This window comes from Pyxicephalus adspersus, chromosome 4, assembly GCF_032062135.1.
Source record: "Pyxicephalus adspersus chromosome 4, UCB_Pads_2.0, whole genome shotgun sequence".
Lineage (NCBI taxonomy): Eukaryota > Metazoa > Chordata > Amphibia > Anura > Pyxicephalidae > Pyxicephalus > Pyxicephalus adspersus.
This window is the reverse complement of record NC_092861.1, coordinates 6,931,370-6,952,190: the sequence shown is the minus strand read 5'-3', so window position 1 is coordinate 6,952,190 and position 20,821 is coordinate 6,931,370. Positions and strand designations below refer to the sequence as shown.

Here is a 20,821-nt window from a genome sequence, read left to right as displayed (position 1 = left end):
TCCAGGGAAAATATCCTAAATGTACTTGGCTCTGCCATGTTTATATGTATATTGATGATGGAAAGAGTTGGGGTTAGCATATAGGAGAAAGAGGGATTAGTGTGTTATATGTTTGGAAACCTTAGTTTTCTCTGTTGCAATTAACTATCACTGACAGGTTGTATACCCCCCCCCCCTAGCCTGGGGGTAGACTAGGGTAAAATAAAAACGAAAACAAACAAAATGCAAAAACAAAAACACCACTTCATTTCACAACAGTTCCAGGTTTTATTTTATGCTTACTTACAAATAACATTCTAAAATAAAGAATATGGCAAGTGTATAAATTTACATACATATATATGTACAGCTATATATCCTCGATCCTGAAAATGATCTTTTTTTCACATAAAACAATTCTTCTCTACACTCTGAAAAAATATTTTTTTTTTTATCTTTGAAAAAAGAAAAGGCTCTCAACCTGACTGCTTTGTACATACCCTATCATCCGATTTTTAACAGTCCCTTTAATAAAAACTACACTTGGACAAACATACTTTTTTTATTAATATAAAAACATTCACAAAAACACAAAGGGCTGAGTTTCCTCTTCTGGGGGGGGGACTTCGAATTTTATTGCATTATTGTCAAATAAGAGCTTACTGTTCTAAAGTCATTACTGTGCTAGCGATGTACACAATACCCTGTATCTTCGAATTTTATTGCATTATTGTCAAATAGGAGCTTACTGTTCTAAAGTCATTACTGTGCTAGCAATGTACACAATACCCTGTATGTATGTATATATATATATACATATATATATATATATATATATATATATACTCTAACACCTCTGATACATATGTAGAAAGATATATATTACTTCAAATATATTATTATAATTATTATACGTTCGATTTTGAGTTAAGTATTTTTGCAGCCCAGTGGACAGTGCTAATGTAAGGTCACGGATTACAAGATCTCGGTTAATCTAAACCCGCTTAATTGCATTTGTGGCTCCGTCGCTCAGCAGGCCTGGGAATTCTGTAAACTTTTTTTTTAAGGTTTATGTAATAAAACACACAAGAGACCCTAATGTCTGAAAAGTAGATCTGTATATTGCTTCCAAATATAACCTAACATACAGAAGCGTAGAGACATCACCTCTGTAAAGTTGTACTTTGGCTGCAAAGCCATCAGAAGTTTATGTTTGCCGTGGTTTCATTTTGATAATTATTGCCACTTTTGTAGCTATATTTCAGGGCAGTGGGATGGCTTCCGTGAAATCTAACATATAGTATATCATCTAATATAAACCAATGTAATTAGAAGAATCAAGGTTTATACTTAGGTCACACCACTAGATTATGCGGTGTCCTCATGTAAAGAGTATAAGAAACTTGCCATTATTAGTTTGTTACACACATTAAGTGAGGACATAGCACCATCTAACGATAGCCAACAATAATTCACAAAAGATTGTTTAAGTGACCCATCATCACCAACTTAAAAGTCAAAAATACTCTAACCTACAAAAAGGGAAAAAAGTTAGACTGAGCTCCTCTTAAACTCATCTAAATACATGTTTTAAAAATATTACATCATGACTGTATTTCTTCACATGGCATTTCTGCTGATAATGGTTTTGAATGTTGGCAGTGACAGCAGCATTTTGTTCCTTACATTCCTACTTAAGTCAGTGTAGTTTTCCTTTTTTTAGGTCAAAGTAGCTTCTGTTTATATTTGGATTGGTTTATATTTGAGTATATACAGCCTTTAGACTAATGAGTTAACCTGGAACTAAACAGTTTTTTTAACATTAGGAGTGTTGTCACTCCTAAAAAAAATTCTGAAAGAATAATTCTGTAGAACATATTTTAAACGCAGTGACATCAATATGGTAAAACGACAACTTACTAGATACAGGGGTATCAACTGGCATGTATTCTATGTCATGCAGCAGAGGTTTTTGGAAACTGTGGCTAGAGCTTTCTCACAGGAAACTATCTTGGATGAATGGGAATGGATGAGAGATGTACAGGCCTGTGTTATGAATGTATGGTACAAATACAGGCTTCCTGCTACACCCTCCTACTTTTAGACAAGTGGTTCTTAGCTGTTGATGGTTTAGTGATTTGGCAGAACTGAGCCAATTTAGGCCGCAGTTAAACAGATGATAGATTTTTTTCTCAAGACAATCAGGAACGTTCATTTTGGGTTCCAAATTTAGCATCTGTATAAACTTTACTAAAGAGGTGGTTAAGGACTCAAATGACATATTACATGAGATTGTTTGAGATCGGTGAGCTATTACAATCCTCCTCTGTGGCCGCACATTAAATATCAAGGAAAAGATACGTGTCTAAAATGTACTTGGACAGCAGTGGAGGCCAACTTATAAAAAAAACACATTTTGGAGGTAGCCCCATAATTACCACAAAATATAACGCATTGGCAAGAAGTGATATCATGCCTACACATATGTAGAGTGGTAACGTAAAATGTTTTGTGGGCGGAATTTTGTAACCTGGGTTCAGTTAAAGTGTTTTAAACATTTGCAACATGCCAGGTGCAGGGAGGTCTAGGCACAGCAACCGATGGAAATAATCAAATCACAGCTTTTGAAAATGTCTTCACCTTAGTGGTCATAAGAGATATTTTCCATCCTAAAGCCACCACCCATGAGAAGACGAAAAAGAGAAAATGTAAAGTTACATAAAATAATGACCTTATCCTGAGGCTAAAACACCACAGATTTACACCTCATATACAAAAAGAGAGGGAAGAACAGCAATTACTAGTAACCTTCCATATTTGTAAAATGAATGTCAGATATTAGCAACCCATGCCTGTTTTTTATTGCCATTCATCTGTTTTTTTTTTTTACAGCAGTAAAACCTTACTGCTGTATTTAATTTTGTATTTTATTAATATAATTGTGTCGAACAATTACCACAATAAACATGTACACAGTGCCATATACAAGTTGCAGAGACCCCAGTAAGCTTAACCATCTTCATTGAAGTGAAGTCTTTAACATGAATGTGATCATAGCTAGCAAAATCTAATGATGGTTCATTAGTGGGGACACAGACTAGGCACATTGCTTCTGAAACGTTTAGTAAATATAGTGCTACAGAGCTTTCCAAGCTACATGTAGCAAAGAGAGCCCAGGGATGCATAAAGCAGTTTGCAGTGCTTTACAAGTGTGCAGCAGCCATATTGCTGCTTTTTACATGTGACGCACAACATAAAAAACCCTAAAACTTCTCTTCAAAAACTCCTGGGGCAGCGAGTTAAAACTTAATCTTTCGAAGAAAGATTTTAATATTTTTAATAAAGAATTGCATATTTACGACAGGATTACACAAATAAAACCAATAAATCTCTAAGGCCACTACAATGCACATATGCTCTTAATACCCACCTTCTAAATACTACAGAGTTATTAAAGTGAAACTACACCCTGGGGATATTCACCTGTCCCCGTTCCATTGTGGGTACCACCATCTTCTCCTCTGCCATGTCAATTAGCGGGACTGTGGTGATGTAACTCTCCTGCGCGCACAGGGGAGCTCATTCAGTCTTGACACCCACAGAGGAAGCCAGGATGTTCCGGGTGTCTCTGGCAATGAATGTTAAGCTCTGCATGCACAGCTTAGGTAATTTTTACAGATAGGGGGCGGTCAGCAGGTAAGCATACTTATTGCAGAATAGACCTATCTGCAATGAGAACCTGTCTGATGCCACTTTAATGAAGCAGATTTAGGTAGCAAACATTAAAAAAACACATTGCTGGCTCTGTTTTGCTTTATAACTATATATCTAGTTAATTACTAGATGACACAATATATTGGGTCCTGCATGTGGCATGCTTTGAATTTCAGTGGGAAAAAGAAGTCTCCATTAAGTTCACAGTTTTAGAAATTGCAGCAATTTGGGCCCAGAGGATGGAGGAACACACCATCCCTGGGATGAACAGTATAATCCTTTGGTGGAAAAGAATCTGCAAAGTCAACTTTAAAAAATGTCATATCAACTTCCTAATCCAGCTAGGGTCAACTTAAACGCAACCAAATTAAGTCTTATACCCTACTGTTTACTGTCAGTCTCATATGTCCTAGAATAGTGGCAAAATATCTGGACCTTGGTCTTCCCCATGACACGAAAGAACTAATCTGAGGACACCTGAAGACATTTATCTATACTACATTAGCATACATAAACATTGGTGGACATAACAAGCTTGTTGCATATTTCTGTTCCATATACCCTCTATGGCTATTAGTAAGTTAATAATCCTCCAAATGCTAGATTTAGGCTATCTACAAAAGCGCGACTGTGGAAGGTCTATATTAACGCCCATTCGTTTAGAACTGGAGTATGTAGGGGTAAGGTGACACTAAATTAAAGCCTAAAATGGTGGAAAGAAATGTCTAGCCTGCCTATACTGTGTAGCTTTTCACAAAAGTATGCCCGTATAGAAAATGCTGCAGAGACAGACCTCAGGGCCTGCAACAATCTCTGGTTTAGTGCAATAGACACGGTTTTTAATAAAAGGCTAGAATATAGGGCACAAGACAAGAAAGAAATGAAATAGCATTAAAACAAATACAACATTTCACTTTAATATACTGATTCCTTAAATCTTAACTTCACCTAGAAAATGTGAGCTGTAGTGTTGTTGCAGGTAACTTGTTGTATTTAAACATTGAACCTCGCAACCACCCAAATGTTTAACCACCCCACCGTTTGTGGAACATTTTCAAGTCAAGGAAGTGGGTTTAGTTCAGCTTTTATTTTGCATGTAACTAGATCATTTTGGCAGTTATTATAATCTATCTGGTGGTTAAAGGATATGACACTAATTTCCTATGCCATAAAGGCTATTTAGACTCTAGGCTATATAGATCACATCAGCGATACACCTAACCCAGCATGTGAACTCGAAGTTGAGTTTCATACCAGAGTCATGATGCTTAGAATAGGAAGTTTGCTATATTATATTCTCACCAACATGTAATCACATTGCTCCGCTTATTAGAAAATATACAATGAACTCCGAATGTCATATAATGTCCCATTACTCTGCTATCAAAGTTCCCAATAACAATGGTAAAAATGCATTCCAAGGTGAACTGAACTGAAATAACATTAACGATACACCCTAACCCAACATGTGGACTCCCTGCTGGAAATAACTATGGCTTCTTTATCACACAGTGATCAAGTAGTTTGCAAAGGCAACAAAACGATAACCACACTACTGGCCAATAATAAGTTGACCATAACATGACCCATAGTCAACCAATCCAGTAACATGGCATCAGAACAGTCAGCTTAGCTTGGGCATTGGAAAACACAACGTCTGTGTGGTTTTATCTTGTGGTATCTATCAGCAGGATCCAGCAGGACCCAAACAAGAAAGTTAACCGAGTCTCTGTAATGTTACGGTAAAGAGTCAGTCTACCCATAAGTATAGTGCCAACATTTTCATTACTATACAGCCCTTCTTATATGTTTTGGATATTCCAACAATAAGCTATGTCTGTCATAATTCCTAACTATGTCCCCGTCTGACATGGTCACTTACATTTGTGTAAATGACAAAAATCCATCTGCTAGAGTAGAAACCCCTCATAACGGACACAACAGACGTGTAGAGCTGGGGACTGAACAATATAAACCAAAGAGATACAAGACATGTCACATCCTCCGTAAATGTCCTATGAACGGCATTATTGCGTGGGAAGTGGGTTTAGGGTCTATTGACCCAAAGCTTGCAGTCTGGCTGATACATAGCAAGGGGCATCTTGAAATTAAATGCAACAACGGGCAACCTGATTGATGGTTAATCCTACATGTCATCTATCCATGGGCACTCAACAATGGTTAACACCTTGTACACAGACTATCAATATTCTCCATGTCTAAATCAACTTCTGTCTCAGTAATGACACGAAAGCCATGCACAATTATTTTGTATTACCATACTAGAACTTTGGTTGACCCAGTCAACCATTCTGTACCCATAAACATGCCTCGGCATTTAAAAAAAAGTGCTAAAGTGGTCTGAGCAGACATATAAGTTCATAGCCGACTGTTCCACAATTTGCGCTTAGCCTATTTCAAAACACAAAAATGAACTTTAGCTTCCAACAGGCTACAGGGAACAGTAAATACAAGAACTCACTCATGCTGAATGGTTTCAGTATTAAATATGGGCTACTAATGTTTACAAAACCCAAGTTAGGTTTCAAACGAGAGTGATGCTGCTCAGAATGGGAAGCTTGCTTTATTGTACCCTCATCAACATGGTAATTAGGCTGCTCTACTTATTAGAGCATACACAAGGTGCTTAGAATATCACATAATGACCCAATATTACGCTAACCAAGCCCCTATGAATAAAGGTAAGAATGCCTTCCCAGGTCAGCTGAACCCCATCTTGTTTGGTGCTTGTAAATCATTACAAACACGGCCATCCGGTTAGCCACACATAACACACACACGCACAAACATTCATAGGTAGTTTAGCATTATTGCTTATATAGGGGCCCGTGTTTTGTATAGTGCACAATCCACAATCTAAAACAAGTAGATGTTAAAGGAGATATAGTGGGGGAGGGGGGTTATTGCTTTTTTTGTCATTCTTTGGAACTTGACTAATAAAACTGGTAAAAAATATTGAACATTTTCAACACTCCATCATGTACTATTTACAGTAATTAAGTGCAAACTTATGTCGTGATTGATCAGGGTCGTACAAAACCCTGGAACATACCCGCCAAGATCTTTGTCAAAAAAAAGACAACCTTTTTTCCTTCTGAAGTCAAGGAGGTTACAGCAGGCGCAAGTGACTATTTCAACCCCCCTTGATTTCAAAATTAGCAAATACTAATCATTTATAAACCATTCTGGGGAAGAACGTCAAGATAGTACTGCCATATGGACAACTTCTAAAGGTCATCGGACCACCAAGCAAGAAACGCAGAGTTTGGAGGGACCGATACAATCATCGTGGCAAAATGCTCCACAGCCCTTGCACATGATCATGGCCTTCAGGCGACAGTAGCATTTGGAGGGGGACAACTCCATCCCGCTTTCATTTGTGTAAGCCTGAACAGAAATGGGTTGATCAGGACAACTGGAATTTATGGTATTATTGGAAGGGATGGTTGTCAGAGTCACGGAAAAAGAAACAATGTTGTCCGCGTTGGATGAAGTGAAATCTCCGCCAGTGGGGACAGAAGATCTCTGCAGGCCTTCTGGAGAAGTGGAGATGTTTATGGTACCTCCAAAGCTCGATCCAAGAAGACCAGCAGAATTTCCATTTGTCCTTGACATTTGAACCATTTCTGTATGATGATGCTGGGGTTCAACTGATGTTGTATGCATTCCACAAATGTCGGAAGTGTTCTTTTTTAACCGGACACTAAGAACATTGGCCATTTTGGCCAAATTTCTGGCTATGTTTGCGTCACTGTAGATATTGCTTTTGGTGACATTTGTGACTTTCCCCTTCAGATCTTGAGTTTGAAACTGTTCAGCGTTTGAATTTATGCCGCACGGATTTTCTGATTTGAGACTGACTCGGTTATCAGACTTAACAAGAACAGTTGAAGTTGCCCATTCACTGGTGTTTTCTTCAGATTCTGTGCCCTCCTCACCACTCTCTGTTATAGATTCTGTTTCATCACCTGCATTTTCGAGATGATCAGGATCATTAAAAGAGGTGTCGACCTCACCACTTCCAAGGTGAATTCTTCTAAAGGGTTCTGGAGCCCTTCCGTATGTTGAGAGGTTGAGAAGGTAGTGACCAGACATGGCCGGTTTTGATGCTCTTCTCCCAACAAAACCAAGCATGAAGCTCTGGGAGATAGAGTCATTCATTTCAGGTGGACTTGGTGCATTCACTTTCTCTTGCCATACTTTTTTGACCAGAGTTTGTAAAATTTGCTCCTGGTTTACAATGCTGGCCACAGAAGCTTGCGTTGAACTGTTACTAGAGCTGCTTAGATTTTTTCCTGAAAAAAGTTCAAATATTCTTTGGCCAGAAGGGTTTTGCCGATTGTGGCACATAAATCTCTCCAGCTGCTGGGCAGCCGTATGAGATGTTTTTTCTAAATCTTCCTTCCTACAAGAATCTACTGCTTTCACTGTGCTTGCACTGGGTGGTTTATCAGCGGAAGGTAAGGATACAGTCTTCATTTCAACTTTTGCTGAAGGTCTTGGCAAGATTTGGTCTAAAGGGACGTTCTTTCCTTGGAGCAGCTGAGTAACCAGTGGGTTATTTGCAGGAATGCTGGAGCTTGACCTGGTTGATGGTCCACTAGTGGCTAACCGAACCGATCTTAAAACAATGTCTGGAGACCGCTTATTTATTGTATTGTCATTTCCTTGAGCCGTTATAGATGTTCTCAACATTGAAGAAGGGTTTGATATAAAATGGGCAGGGGCAGCGAGTGAAGCTGACTGTGAAGGTTTAGATAGTTTAGAGGCAGGCATTTTTAGATTTGAGCCATCAGTTACCATTCCCTTTGAGCAATCAGCTTTGATATGTTCAAAATGGTGGGCCAGGGTTCCCAATCCTGAGGCCCCATGAATTTTTGTAAATTTATCAGCTGTTATAGATAGTGTGTTTTGATTTTTGATGGTAACCGAAGTGTCAGTGGTCTGGAAGGTTCTTGAGCTACCAGAGGAAGTAGTATTTGAGACTCTGGGTTGTACACAGGGTTTTTGCAGTAGCTGTGCTCCTGTTGCACTGTGAGTCGATGTCTGCCCTGCAGCCTTGACTTCGCCTTGGTTTTTGCTAGCTGGTGGAGGGGCTGAAGTTCCCCTTTCACTTCTCCCGCTTCCAGTACTTCCCAGGTCCAGTATTCGCCTCTTGTTCTCATCGATTCCACCTCCTGGACCCCCACCTGGCACTGGTCCTCCGCCGGGGCCTGGTCCAGGGATGGAACCTCCATGGGCAGCTGCAGCTGCTGCTCTTTTTTCTCGGGCCAACTGGGCTTTGGCCTTGATGTCCGCAAGAGTACGGGCTCCTGTTCTGCCTGGACTGTTGTTGCTGGCTGGAAATGGGGCCCTGTGAGAGACCTGGCTGATAAGAAATGGCTTTGGGTTGATCCATGACATGGGAATCTATAACAAAGACAAAAGTATATAAATAAATATAGTAACAGATTAAACATAGGGTACATCCAACACCCATTGTAATATAATAACCTTTCACTGCTTTCTTAACCAGTTCAGTGTCAGATATAAATATTTCTGATACATTTCAATTACTTCCCGTAAGACTTTCTGGCCTAAAACGTCTACTTTAGGACCCCTTGAATATCTGTGTTCTAAAAAGGTATGCTTTCTAAACTATTTACAAAGAAACAGTAAAACGTATTGACTTTTAATGGTACTATGGGCGCAATCAAAAATGCAAGCTTTGATTTCCATCGGTATTACATATTTCTACTATGGAAATGGCCAATATTGCGAACCTGGAGGACCAGATGAAGATGCAGGCTCCTGTGACCCCATGAGCCGTAGTAGGTGTGCTTAAACAATTGTGAATAGGCAGCTATGTCTATTGCATTCTAGAATTGCTTTTTCATTTATTTACTTTTATTTAATTTTGTATTCTACGTGATCATAGAGTAAACATGATAGGCCCTTACAATTATTTTTGTTTTTTTTTAATGCAATTAAGGTTTTATTGATATATTTTTAACTTCACTTTTTATGCTATTAAAAAGAGGCTAATAAGCACAGAGGTACTCCTTCCAAAAGCTCTCAGCCCACATGCACACAGTGGGCTGATTTTTTTTTTAAAACATTTTAACAGTCCCTCAGACACCCATATACCTATAGTACTCCGGTGACCCCACAAACTGTTTCCACCAAGTGTCAAAGAATGGATGTCTTTAAAGCTCTTTGCACATTTTATATTTAAAGTCATGGGGACTTTAAAGGTACAAAAAATGTAGTTTTTTTCATTCAAATCAATAATGTTAATAAAGGAGATTCATTAAAATTGTATACACAAAAATAAAACACACAGTATAAATCATAAAAAAAATCTATAAAATCTATATATATATATATATATATATATAATAATAAAAGTAAGCCACAAGTTGACCAAAAACTTTTTCCAAAACAAAATAAACAAAATATATTTAAAATTTTTTTTTTTTAATTTTCAAGACAGTGCTCGGCCTTTTTGTTATCAAACTTCTTCGGGAGTTTAGGGAGGCAACTTAAGGCACAAAGCACTTATCACAATGATGAAATCCATAATGATTATGTAGATGTCACAAGTTTGATACCATCAAGCCTATTTCGTCTTTCCAGCATACAAAGGACTCAGATATTGGTGGTTTAACATCCCTGGTTACTTGTTTGAAGGATTGAATACTGTCCAGCATATTGAAGCCTTATGACTTTGTATCAATGGATCTCTAACTTGTGCCTACTGTATCCCAGAAATGTCCTAAACCTGGGAACAACCAAAATAAGAAGGCTCCCTTCTCCATCTCCACATCACCAACAGCAATCAGATATGCTAGGGTCTATTTAATGTAATCGCTTTGATCTTTTACCACCTGATACTAGTTTAAAGCCTAATTCTTGAAACCTGCTGCTCATAGATGCCTTGTATGGAAGCAATACAATTCTCTCTATCTGTGCTGGTATGAAGGCGATACCTAATTTTGCTTCCCAGCTGAAGAGATAGGGAGGCACATAATGGGGTGGTGAAGAATTGAGTATGGAAGAAGTGGATAACCCTTCCAGGGCCATCGTACAAGTTCTCAAATTCTGTCATATGATGAGCAAATTACCTGTCTGGTGGGAGAGACCTGAGGAAGTGGGACACCTGCATCACCCTCCAGGAGTCTAAATTGAATGAGCCCTAAGGATGCATTAAATTTGTGCCCTTCACCCAGTCCTGGTGCTTCAGGAATCAGTAAGCTCTGTAGATCTGTGTTGATTTAAGTATCTCTAAAGTCCAGGTTTGTCATTCCTGGTGGGAATAGGACTGCCTAGAAGTGGAACATTGGTGATGGTTTCGGAGCCAGGTGTAACTCTGGTAAGAATACAACTATCCAGCATGGGTCCCCCCGTTTGGGTCCATGTTTGAGCTGGCTGGTGAAGAGGTGAGACAGCCATGGCAAAGTAGTCAGTGTTATCTCACCTAAAACCTGTTCCAATGCCACCCACTGTTGGTGAGCGGAGTGTCTGCTCCAGTCTACCACCATCACCACTTAGTAATGATAAAAATTGAGAACACCCCAAACCTCCTGAACCCTTGGTAACAAACAGCAGGCTCCGATTTAGTCTGGGACAAGTCTCCTGCCATATAATTTGGAAAAGACTAATCCATAAATATAACATTAGGAATCCGAATTGGGAGGGCTTGCATCAGATATAACATCTTGGGCAGTATGTTCATTCTAACATTAATCCCTTCAAACCAGAAAAGTGTTATTTTGCGCTATCTCTCTATGTCTGCTTTAATAGTTCTACAATCAGTGAAAAATTAGGGTGGAACACTATTGAAAGGTAACAGGGAATCCATGTCCCTAGATAGTTAATCGCCCCCTCCGTCCAATGGAAGGAAAAGGATCGTTGGAGTCCAGGTGGTAGTGAGACATTCACCAGATTTGGTAGTGATATAATTTGATTGGTAAGGCCATTTGCAGAAGCTGCCAACTTTATGGCGTGTTCCCCCTAGCCGCAGGCCAAATAAGTTCGAGTACGCTCTGATAGTTGGAAGCAAAGGTTCTAAAGTCAGGATAAAGATCAATGGCGAAAGGGAACATCGAGTCCTGCTTAGTCCTGTTAGATATGTTTAGGTAATTTGAAAGTGACCCATTCACTCCGACCGCCGCCGACAGGGAACTGTATAAAGAATCAATTCATGATAGAATGTTTGACCCCAAACCCTTTGTGCTCCATTGTAGGGCGCATGAAGGACCAGTCTAGCCTGTGGACAGCTTTCTCTGCATCTGTGAAAAGTAGGATAATGGCGAGGGATCTTATCTCATCTGCAGGTATCTAGCTTAGAAGTCTAGTAGTGTTATCTCTTAGTGAGCTGTATCCTAGATGCAATTGTGCAAATATCAAAATGCCTTGATGGAATATTATTATTAAACAGGCTTTATATAGCGCCAACATATTACACAGTGCTCTACATTAAATAGGGGTTGCAAATGACAGACGAATACAGACAGTGACACAGGAGGAGAGGACCCTGCCCTGAAGAGCTTACAATCTAGGAGGTGGGGGAAGTATCACACAATAGGAGGGAAGATATGGAGTGGTGGGTGTAAGCGACAGAAGAAGACGGGTAGGCGAGTTTTTGAGTTCTCTTTTTAAATTGGCAGAAAGTAGGAGCAAGGTGAATAGGATGAGAAAGACCATTCCAGAGATTTGGGGCAGCTCTAGAGCTTGGAGCCATGCCCGCGGCGAGGTTATGAGCGAGGAAGTCATTAGTATTTCATTAGAGAGAGGCTAGGGGTGTATTTTTCTATCAGGGCAGAAAGGTAAGTGGGACAAGAACTGTGGGGGGATTTGAAGGACAGGAGCTTGAATTTGATTTGAAGGTGAAAGTGAAGCCAATTAGAGTGAACTGGATGGATGTTAGTCTATTGTTAGTATTCCAAGGAAACCAACTGCCCTAGATATTACCCCCTTCCGAGCTTCCACTAATTGAAATATGTTAAATAAAGGGGCACAGGCAACACTGTTGCAGTCTGATTATTGAAGAAAATGAGACCAAAGACATGCTTTCTCCTGCCTGCAATAGACTAATGACATAATTTCAGCCTAACTAAGGTCACTGACTGAGATTCAAGGATGGCATTTACTAAGAGGTCCACTTTTAAACAGCAATAGAGTTTTGTAACCATTTTTATTACCTTGAGAGGTGGAACTTTCTGCTCTGGGCTTTGCTGTGCCGTCTCCTTAGGAGGTTTACATAAGGCACGAAATGGCTGCGGAGACTGGCTAGGTGTCATCAAACGTGGACTTTTCTCAGGACTGGCCAAACTGCTTTCGCTAACATTCAGTCTTCTCTTGGCTCCACTGGTGAGGCTGGCCTCTGACTTTTCTGGTGTTTTCTCTGGAGTACTGGCTTCACTTGAGTCTTGCGGAAGGTCCCCTATATTTGCAGGAGTCCTGGATAATTGTACAACATTTGGGCTCTTTGGTTTGTTGGGGGTCACACAAGTATGGCTTATTGGCTCTGCAAGTATAGATTCACAATCTGTGTACATGGTTTGGGTAGTTGTCTCAACCACACTATCTGGTTTGTTCTCTTTGGCCATCTCCGAGTCTTTAGTGGAGTTGGCGTTTAGGACGGTACTAATGTCTGTATTGTCAACTTGTGGTATGGCTTCTGTACCTTCAGATAAGTTAGATTTCAGGAGACACTCCCTGTCTTTTTCTGTTTTCACAATCAGGGAATCTTCTGGTGCTTTGCCCTCCACATCAGCAGGTTTGGCCATCATGTGCTCTACAGGAGGAAATATTTCTCCTTTGATGTCATTATCTTCTGCTGTCATATCACTGAATTCCTCCATAGTGAGACCAGAACTATAAGACAAAAACAGGGTAGGTTTAAAAACAATGAAAGGACATGGTATGTGGCTGGAACACGGAACCGACGCTGGATTAGCACAGCGGGACCAGGTAAGTGGGGATTTTAGTGTAGGCGAAAAAATACGGGGTTAACCAAAAGAGCAAAAATATTTAGTGCGAGAAATTACGGGCTTAGCGGTTAGGGGGTTAAGGACCAGAGCAATGTTTACATTTTAATGAACCTCTGTATTCGGCGATAACTTTCCAGTAATTTCTCCAGCCTATTTTAGCTGTTTTTGGGTAGTAACTAAAAATTGGGTCACAATACAGGGGCTGTCACCCGTCTACAGCTTTCATACAGCGTAAAAACATTTCTGGGATGAATACTGTTTTGGTATTAGGAAAATAACTAATATATCCTTTTTGGAGACAAACCAGGCTCTTTTACAAATGATTGTTTTCCCATAAATGATTTGACATTTTTTTTTTCCCTATGAACGCTATAGACAAAAATATGTAAACATGAGAATAAAATGTTTTTTGTTTTAACCAGTGTTACTTTTTTAAATTCGCAATTTAATTGCACACTTTTTTTCAGTAAAAAAAAGTCAGTAATTTATTCTATGCTTTATCTTGTTTAAAATACCACTCTGGCATAAATATTGTTCTTTTTTAGTTATGCAACAATGTAAAAAATTAAAATACAAATAATAATATTAAAAAAAGAACATTACAAAAAAAAATAAAAGCAATAATGGGAAGGGGAGGAAGGAGTTAACTGGTGCTAATGAAGGCCAACTAAGCGGTACATTTATAAATTATTCCCCTATCTACTTGGCTGAAGGAGTTCAAATCCTTCTTCATTTCTGGTTTCAGTGCAAAAAAAGACTCATTCTGCCATCTAGTGGCTAATTGTCAAAAGTGAACAGCGGTCACAATAGTAAATAATAAATAATAATAAATGAACAAATTTAGGGCAAATTGATGTGGCAAATATAAATGCACTCCTAAAAGATTTTTTTTTTCTTAACTTGTGGTTCCTTTAACTGATGTCATATGTAGTAAAAAGGTCACATGTGAGCTAGTAATAAATGAAAATGTAACAAGACCTTGGGTTGTATTTAAAAATTATTTGCCTATCAACTGGACCTAGATTTGTTCCTAAGGCTTAATAAATCTATACCTATTTTCATTTTAAATGCTTATAAATGGCCATACAGCTTTTGTATACGTTATAAGTGTTTATAAAGATGTTTTAAAACGAGATATGTGATAAAGAAAGTTAGAAAAGGGGAAAAAACAGCTCCCAAATGTCCACAAAGGGTGTTATATGGAGCATTTTTAGGTATTTTGTGTTCAATAATTTTTATTAAGTTTAAAAAAAAAAATGTTTTAAACAAAAATAACCATAAACAAATAGTCATTTCCATACATCCATGACACAAAGGTGAGGAGCAGTGAAATAGTACATGTGGCAATATTAATTTCCATACATTAATAATAGCATACATGTACATATAATTTGACAATAAAACTGTTTTGTACAATGTGTTTCATTTATAGCTATTTTGTAAGCAGTTTTGGTCATGTCATTCTAATAGAGATAGCCAAAAAGATCATTGGTGACCTGAAGGGCACAACATGCTCCACTATTCGCCTCAGGAATTTTTTAAAGCTGAGTGGGCCCAGCTGATGTAGCTATAGGAATCCAGTAACTCTCAGCTCTCTACTGCCCCCCCTCCCCCCCCAAACTTGTTCCAACTTTCTAACGCCGATCTCATTAGGATGTCCCGTTTTTCCATTGTCTTAGTATTTTGATCCCCCTGTCTAGTGCCCCAACTTTTTAATACCCAGTGGTTAGTAAAAGGTGCTGAGTGGTGTATTGCTATTGCATATTGCTAAAGGGACCCTTACCAACCTCTGGAGGAACCCTGGTTGAAAAACCTTGATCTATACTATATACATCTGATTTGGATTTCAGCTCTTACAATCCTTTGCACGGCTTCCCATACAGACATACATGCTCTGGGAGAGGAGGGGAGCAACATTCTGTTCTACTTCAGTCTGTTCTGCTTTTACCAGTCTAAGGCTGGCTATATGAGTCACAATTACTATGATGTTGTAATAACTTACTTCTCTCCATAGTAACTCTCATAAAACTGCTCCTTCCACATCTCCACCTTCTTCTCCTTCTCAATCTCCTGACGGATTCGCAGTTGCATCTCCGGTGTAAACTCACCTGTATAAGGCAAATAAAAGTTTATGCAGATATGTGTGTTCCTACTACAGTAAGGGAAAAACATCTTTAGGGAAAATGATGATATTTAGTGAGTATTCAATTAAGGTAGTACTAGGAATATGGACGCTGTAACTTCTGCTGTTTTCGATCTATAATCTGTATGTAATGTCTATTCAGGATTTACAAACATAAACTTATCCTTCTCTCCAAGAAGATAGACTGTCATGGGAGAACCTGATTGAAGGAAACCTGGAATGGATCTGGTCCAGCTTTGGAAGCATTTGCCAACTTAAACCAAGTGATTTTTAAGAAATCCATTTTAGGTTTGTTGGGTCACCCAGGTTCTCCCATGATAAACTATCTTCTCTAAGTTTTAGCTTTATTAAATCAGACCCAATGTAACAATCTTGTTGCACCAGCCACTCTCTCCGCTCCTCCAATGACCTACTAATGCCTTCCTCACTCATAACCTCATCACACACATGGATACAAGACTTTTTTAGAGCTGCCCCGACCTTGCACGTCCTTTCCAGCTTGCTCCTACTTTCTGCTCATTTAAAAGAGAACTCAAAACCCATCTGTTCATACTCACCTACCCGTCTTCTTCTGTCTCCTTAACCGTCACTACTTCCCCCCATTTCATATCCCTCTCCTATTGTGTGACACTTCCCCCACTTCCTAGATTGTAAGCTCTTCGGGGCATTGTCCTCTCCTCCTCTGTGTCACTGTCTGTATCTGTCTGTCATTTGCAACCCCTATTTAATGTACAGTGCTGCGTAATATGTTGGCGCTAAATAAATACTGTTTAATAATAATTGTATTATTGAACAGCCCTAAAACATCCTAATATTGTGCACTTTTTAGTAATTTGTCCTATTAAAGCACGCCACTTTTCCCCACCTCTTAGACTGTAAGCTCTTCGGGGCGAAGTCCTCTCCTCCTCTAGTGTCACTGTCTGTATCTGTCTGTTATTTGCAACCCCTATTTAATTGTACAGCGCTGCATATTATGTTGGCGTTATATAACTACACTGTAATGATAATAAAGTGAAGCCCTCACCTTCAGCCAGCCTCTCCTTCCAGCTCTGAGATGCCGAAGTGAAGAATTCATTGTTAAGAGCGGAGCTGTTTAGTTTTAAGAGCCCGTCTGAACCCACCTGAGGAATGACAAAAATATGATTATTCCTCCTATAGCACAGAAGTAACTGGCCTTGTCTTGGACTTATCATACAACTGCTGTAAATTTGTGTTATAGGATAACTAAGCCTTTATACTAAACTAATGAATGGAAATTGCAAATGTTCATACAATGAGCCTGATTTATTAAAGCTTGCTGAGATACAATTTCATCAGTGATCCAGCAAATCTGAAATGGATTTCTTAAAAGTCGTTTACTATTTGATAGCAAATGTTTTCAATCCTGGACCAGATCCATTCCAGGTTTGCTGGATCACCTATGTTCACTGATAAAAAAGTGTTTCCTCTCCAGCCCTGGAAAGCTTTAATAAATCAGGCCAAATACATCTCCCAATCATGTCACATTGCTACAGTTGCATTTTTTAGTGATTTTGTTGCTGCCACTATGCAATTCCTCCATGTAGTTCTTTTGCTGAAATTTCAAGTCTACTATCTACCAGTAAGTAGACCTAGAGGAGTAAACCACTCCAACAACTGGTGCCCAGCATACAACCAGTTGTATGTCATCAGTAGTGTTGTATGCAATTTGGACTACCTTTATCAACTGTTCAGACAACCTTTTAAAAAATTATTTTCCATTTGGGGGAAATTGTGGTGGTTCTTGGCCCACAACTGCCACAAGATTGATGGCTTCTCCACAGAGCCGGAAACTGCTTGTAGCATCCAATAGGTGAATGCGAAGGAGTAACTGCACCGCCTCACAGTCACAGATTGACTTTATGGCTCTGATTTATTAAAGCTCTCCAAAGCTGGAGAGAATACACTTTCACCAGTGAAGCTGGGGGATCCAACAAACCCGGGATGGATCTGGTCCAGGATTCAAAGCATTTGCTAGCAAACAGCAAATGACATTGAAGAAATCCATTCCAGGTTTGCTTGATCACCTAGGTTCACTGGTGAAAGTGTATTCTCTCCAGCCTTGGAGAGCCTTAATAAATCAGGCCCTATGTCTTACTTAGGTCACAGCTCTCTCAGGAGCCTCCCCTGGCTGTAGCCAGCCATGTCATCAAAGCAAAACGTTAAGCAATTTCCTGGGATTTTTTTCCAAACTGCTGCGTTTGCCTGTGACAGCTATAAAGAATAGTGGAGTACAGCACCCAATGTATAGTTTATATTTATTACCTTTCCAAAGCTGCCCTTATATTTTAAAGAGTTGCAAACACAACTATTGGATTTTAGAAGCCAGGTTGGCATCTAGTTGGACAATTCACTCCTTGATTTTAAATATTTATCCATGAATGATGTTAAAGTAGACATAAACCACCAAAATAATGCTGAATTAGAAAAAAGGGCCTTCTGAAAACTTCTGTTGTTAGAAGTTTGCAAGCAGGCAATTGTATAAAATGTATTTGTATGTTGGAGCATTAACCGTACCCTTTGTAGAAAAAGCCAAAAATGAATAATTTGGAGGTATGTCCACATATGTTTGTCCTTATAAAAGGTGTGATGGTCAGATGTACACGGTCATATAGTGCACATTACCACATCATTAGTTCTCCTGCGATAGACAGCACCGCAGGGATTTGTAGACTAGGATTTCATCCACAAGCTCTTCTTGCTGCCCACCTGATGGTTTCTCAGACACTTCTCCCTCACTCCCACACCAACACTCAGTTACTAATTCTCTCCAGCATGGCAATGCATTTCATAAAAGTAGAGACACCTAGATCATAAATGTTTTCTCTAGTGTGCTGAACCAGGGGATGGTATCTTACACACCCTTTGTAAAACTATCCCTCAGCAATTGAGCATCCACGACCCCTTGCTCTCTGAAACACCCCCAAATGTGCACAGATCCAAAAAAGATGTGAGATGTGTCATCTGCATCAATCTGCCAGGATCAAAGTGGGCATATTGACACTAATTGGCATGTTTGGAAAAGCAAACAGATGTTTACCAGCTGATATTTAGGTGTTAGGTTTTGAATATTAAGGGTTAAGGCAGAACTAAACCTGCATCATGTAAAGGCTGGAGTTCATTAATTCACATGCAGGTGAAAATAGGATTGCCAGGTGTCTTTTTGCCAGATACCTGGGCAGCAAGGTAGCTCAGAGGTTAGCACTCTACAAACAGCACATTTGCAGTGCTGGGTCCCAGATTCAAATCCTAGCCAGGACATTATCTGCATGAAGTTTGCAGATTCTCTGCGTGTTTGTGTGGATTTCTTCCCACATTCCAAAGACATGCAGTCAGGTAATTGGTATCCCCAAAGAAATTGGCCTTACACTGTAATAATGACATATTACTATGGTAAGGACATTAGATTGTGAGCTTCTTTGAGGGACAGCTAGTGACATAGCTATGGACTTTGTAAAGCGCTGCGTAATAAGTCGGAGCTATATAAATACTGTGTAATAATAATAATATTAATAATAAATACCTTGGGCAATCAGGCGGGGAGGAGGGATTACTGCAAAAGGGACATCACCTGTCATTTTCTGGTATAATAACTTACCTGATCTTGGATTCTGAAAAGTGAAACTTTCATTGCGCTTGAAGGGCTAGAGTGAAATTAAGTGGTAATTTAGGAGGTTATTTCCAATTTGGTAGTGAAACCCCCCTTCCTATGAACAATTTGGTGCCAAAGGACAATATTCCTCTCTGTAATGTACAGCCTATTACCCCTTGCTCATATTAGTATCTCACCGGCCGGTCTACTTCTGGTAAGAGCCTGAGAAGTCTCTGTTGGCAGTCCGCTGGAAGCAGCGAGAAGGTATGCTTATTTATAAGGGCCCGCAGGTTGGTGTTCACCAGGATAGAGTCTGGCGTCTCTACATCAATTTCGGCACATTTGGTCCTTTTCAAGTGTCCTGTAAAAAGAGGGATGTTCCAGCACATTAAACCATTCAGTAAATTGAACCTCATACCTGATTTTGAACCTCATACCTAATTTTGCATCTGTTATAATGCCTATAATGACTTTAGCCAGACCCTTTAGAACAGCCCTTCTATTTTTAACATGGACGAACCTCTAAAATATTTAGGTCTACAGGAAATTATTATTTAAGACCACATGCATGATCAGTATGGCATAATGGGAAAAAATGGATAAATAAACAATGTAGTGGTATAATTTTAAGGAAATATTTAAGGGCAGAATATTAAAGACAATTCAAATTGAGGGTCCCCTTTACATTGGTGATCAGTGGAATAACAACTTTTTACTTTGTTAGTGGAAAAGTGCTCCTTTACATTGGATTTCAATAGATGAAGGTCCCTTACATTGGTCAGCGGGTGAAGATTTCTTTATATTGGTGGCCAATTGGTATTACATGGAATGAAAAACACTCAAAGGCTAGTACACACGGGATGATATTCATGTATGATCTGATCTTGATTGAATGTGAAGCAATCAGATACAGACAGGTGTCAAGTCAAATATTGAACGATCGATTGAATACAACTGGAATATTTATCACTTTCTATATAACAAAAAACATCAGAAGGGCAGAATATCATACATGTGAGTGGCGTGTTTTTTTTGGATTCCTGATGGTTATCGTTTGGAAAACTGATCAGACAAATCAGTAGAGGACTAAAATTGTTAGAGAATCTTCTTATGTTTACCAGACCATAATCTAGGGTTTGTTGAAGATTTTCCTTATATCAGCCTTTGTCTACCTTTTTAACATGGAGGAAGCCTTGAAATAACTTTCAGATCTTGGCAAACCTCTGACAATAACAACAATATTCAAAGCTCAAAGTACATTAGTGGGAAGAATGCCCCTTACACTGCTGGCCATTGGGAAAAATGTCAACTTAAAAGATCACTGGTGTCACCTAAATTGACCTGAGAGACACAAATTGCTGGAAGAACCCCTACCAACCT

General features: G+C 39.2%; 1 protein-coding gene across 3 annotated transcripts in view; it reads right to left on the bottom strand.

The window, feature by feature from the left end:
- Positions 1-2,116: 2,116 nt before the first annotated feature.
- ASXL2 (ASXL transcriptional regulator 2) overlaps positions 2,117-20,821 on the bottom strand; it is a 68,434-nt gene continuing 49,729 nt past the window's right edge. For all 3 annotated transcript variants that reach the window (XM_072407284.1, XM_072407285.1, XM_072407286.1), the window contains 5 exons: positions 19,639-19,802; positions 16,856-16,952; positions 15,691-15,796; positions 12,897-13,572; positions 2,117-9,123 (listed from right to left, as the gene is read on the bottom strand). In XM_072407284.1, the coding sequence (XP_072263385.1) occupies positions 6,949-9,123; positions 12,897-13,572; positions 15,691-15,796; positions 16,856-16,952; positions 19,639-19,802 (3,218 nt within the window). In that variant the 3' untranslated portion in view covers positions 2,117-6,948. The remainder of the gene's footprint in view (positions 9,124-12,896; positions 13,573-15,690; positions 15,797-16,855; positions 16,953-19,638; positions 19,803-20,821) is intronic.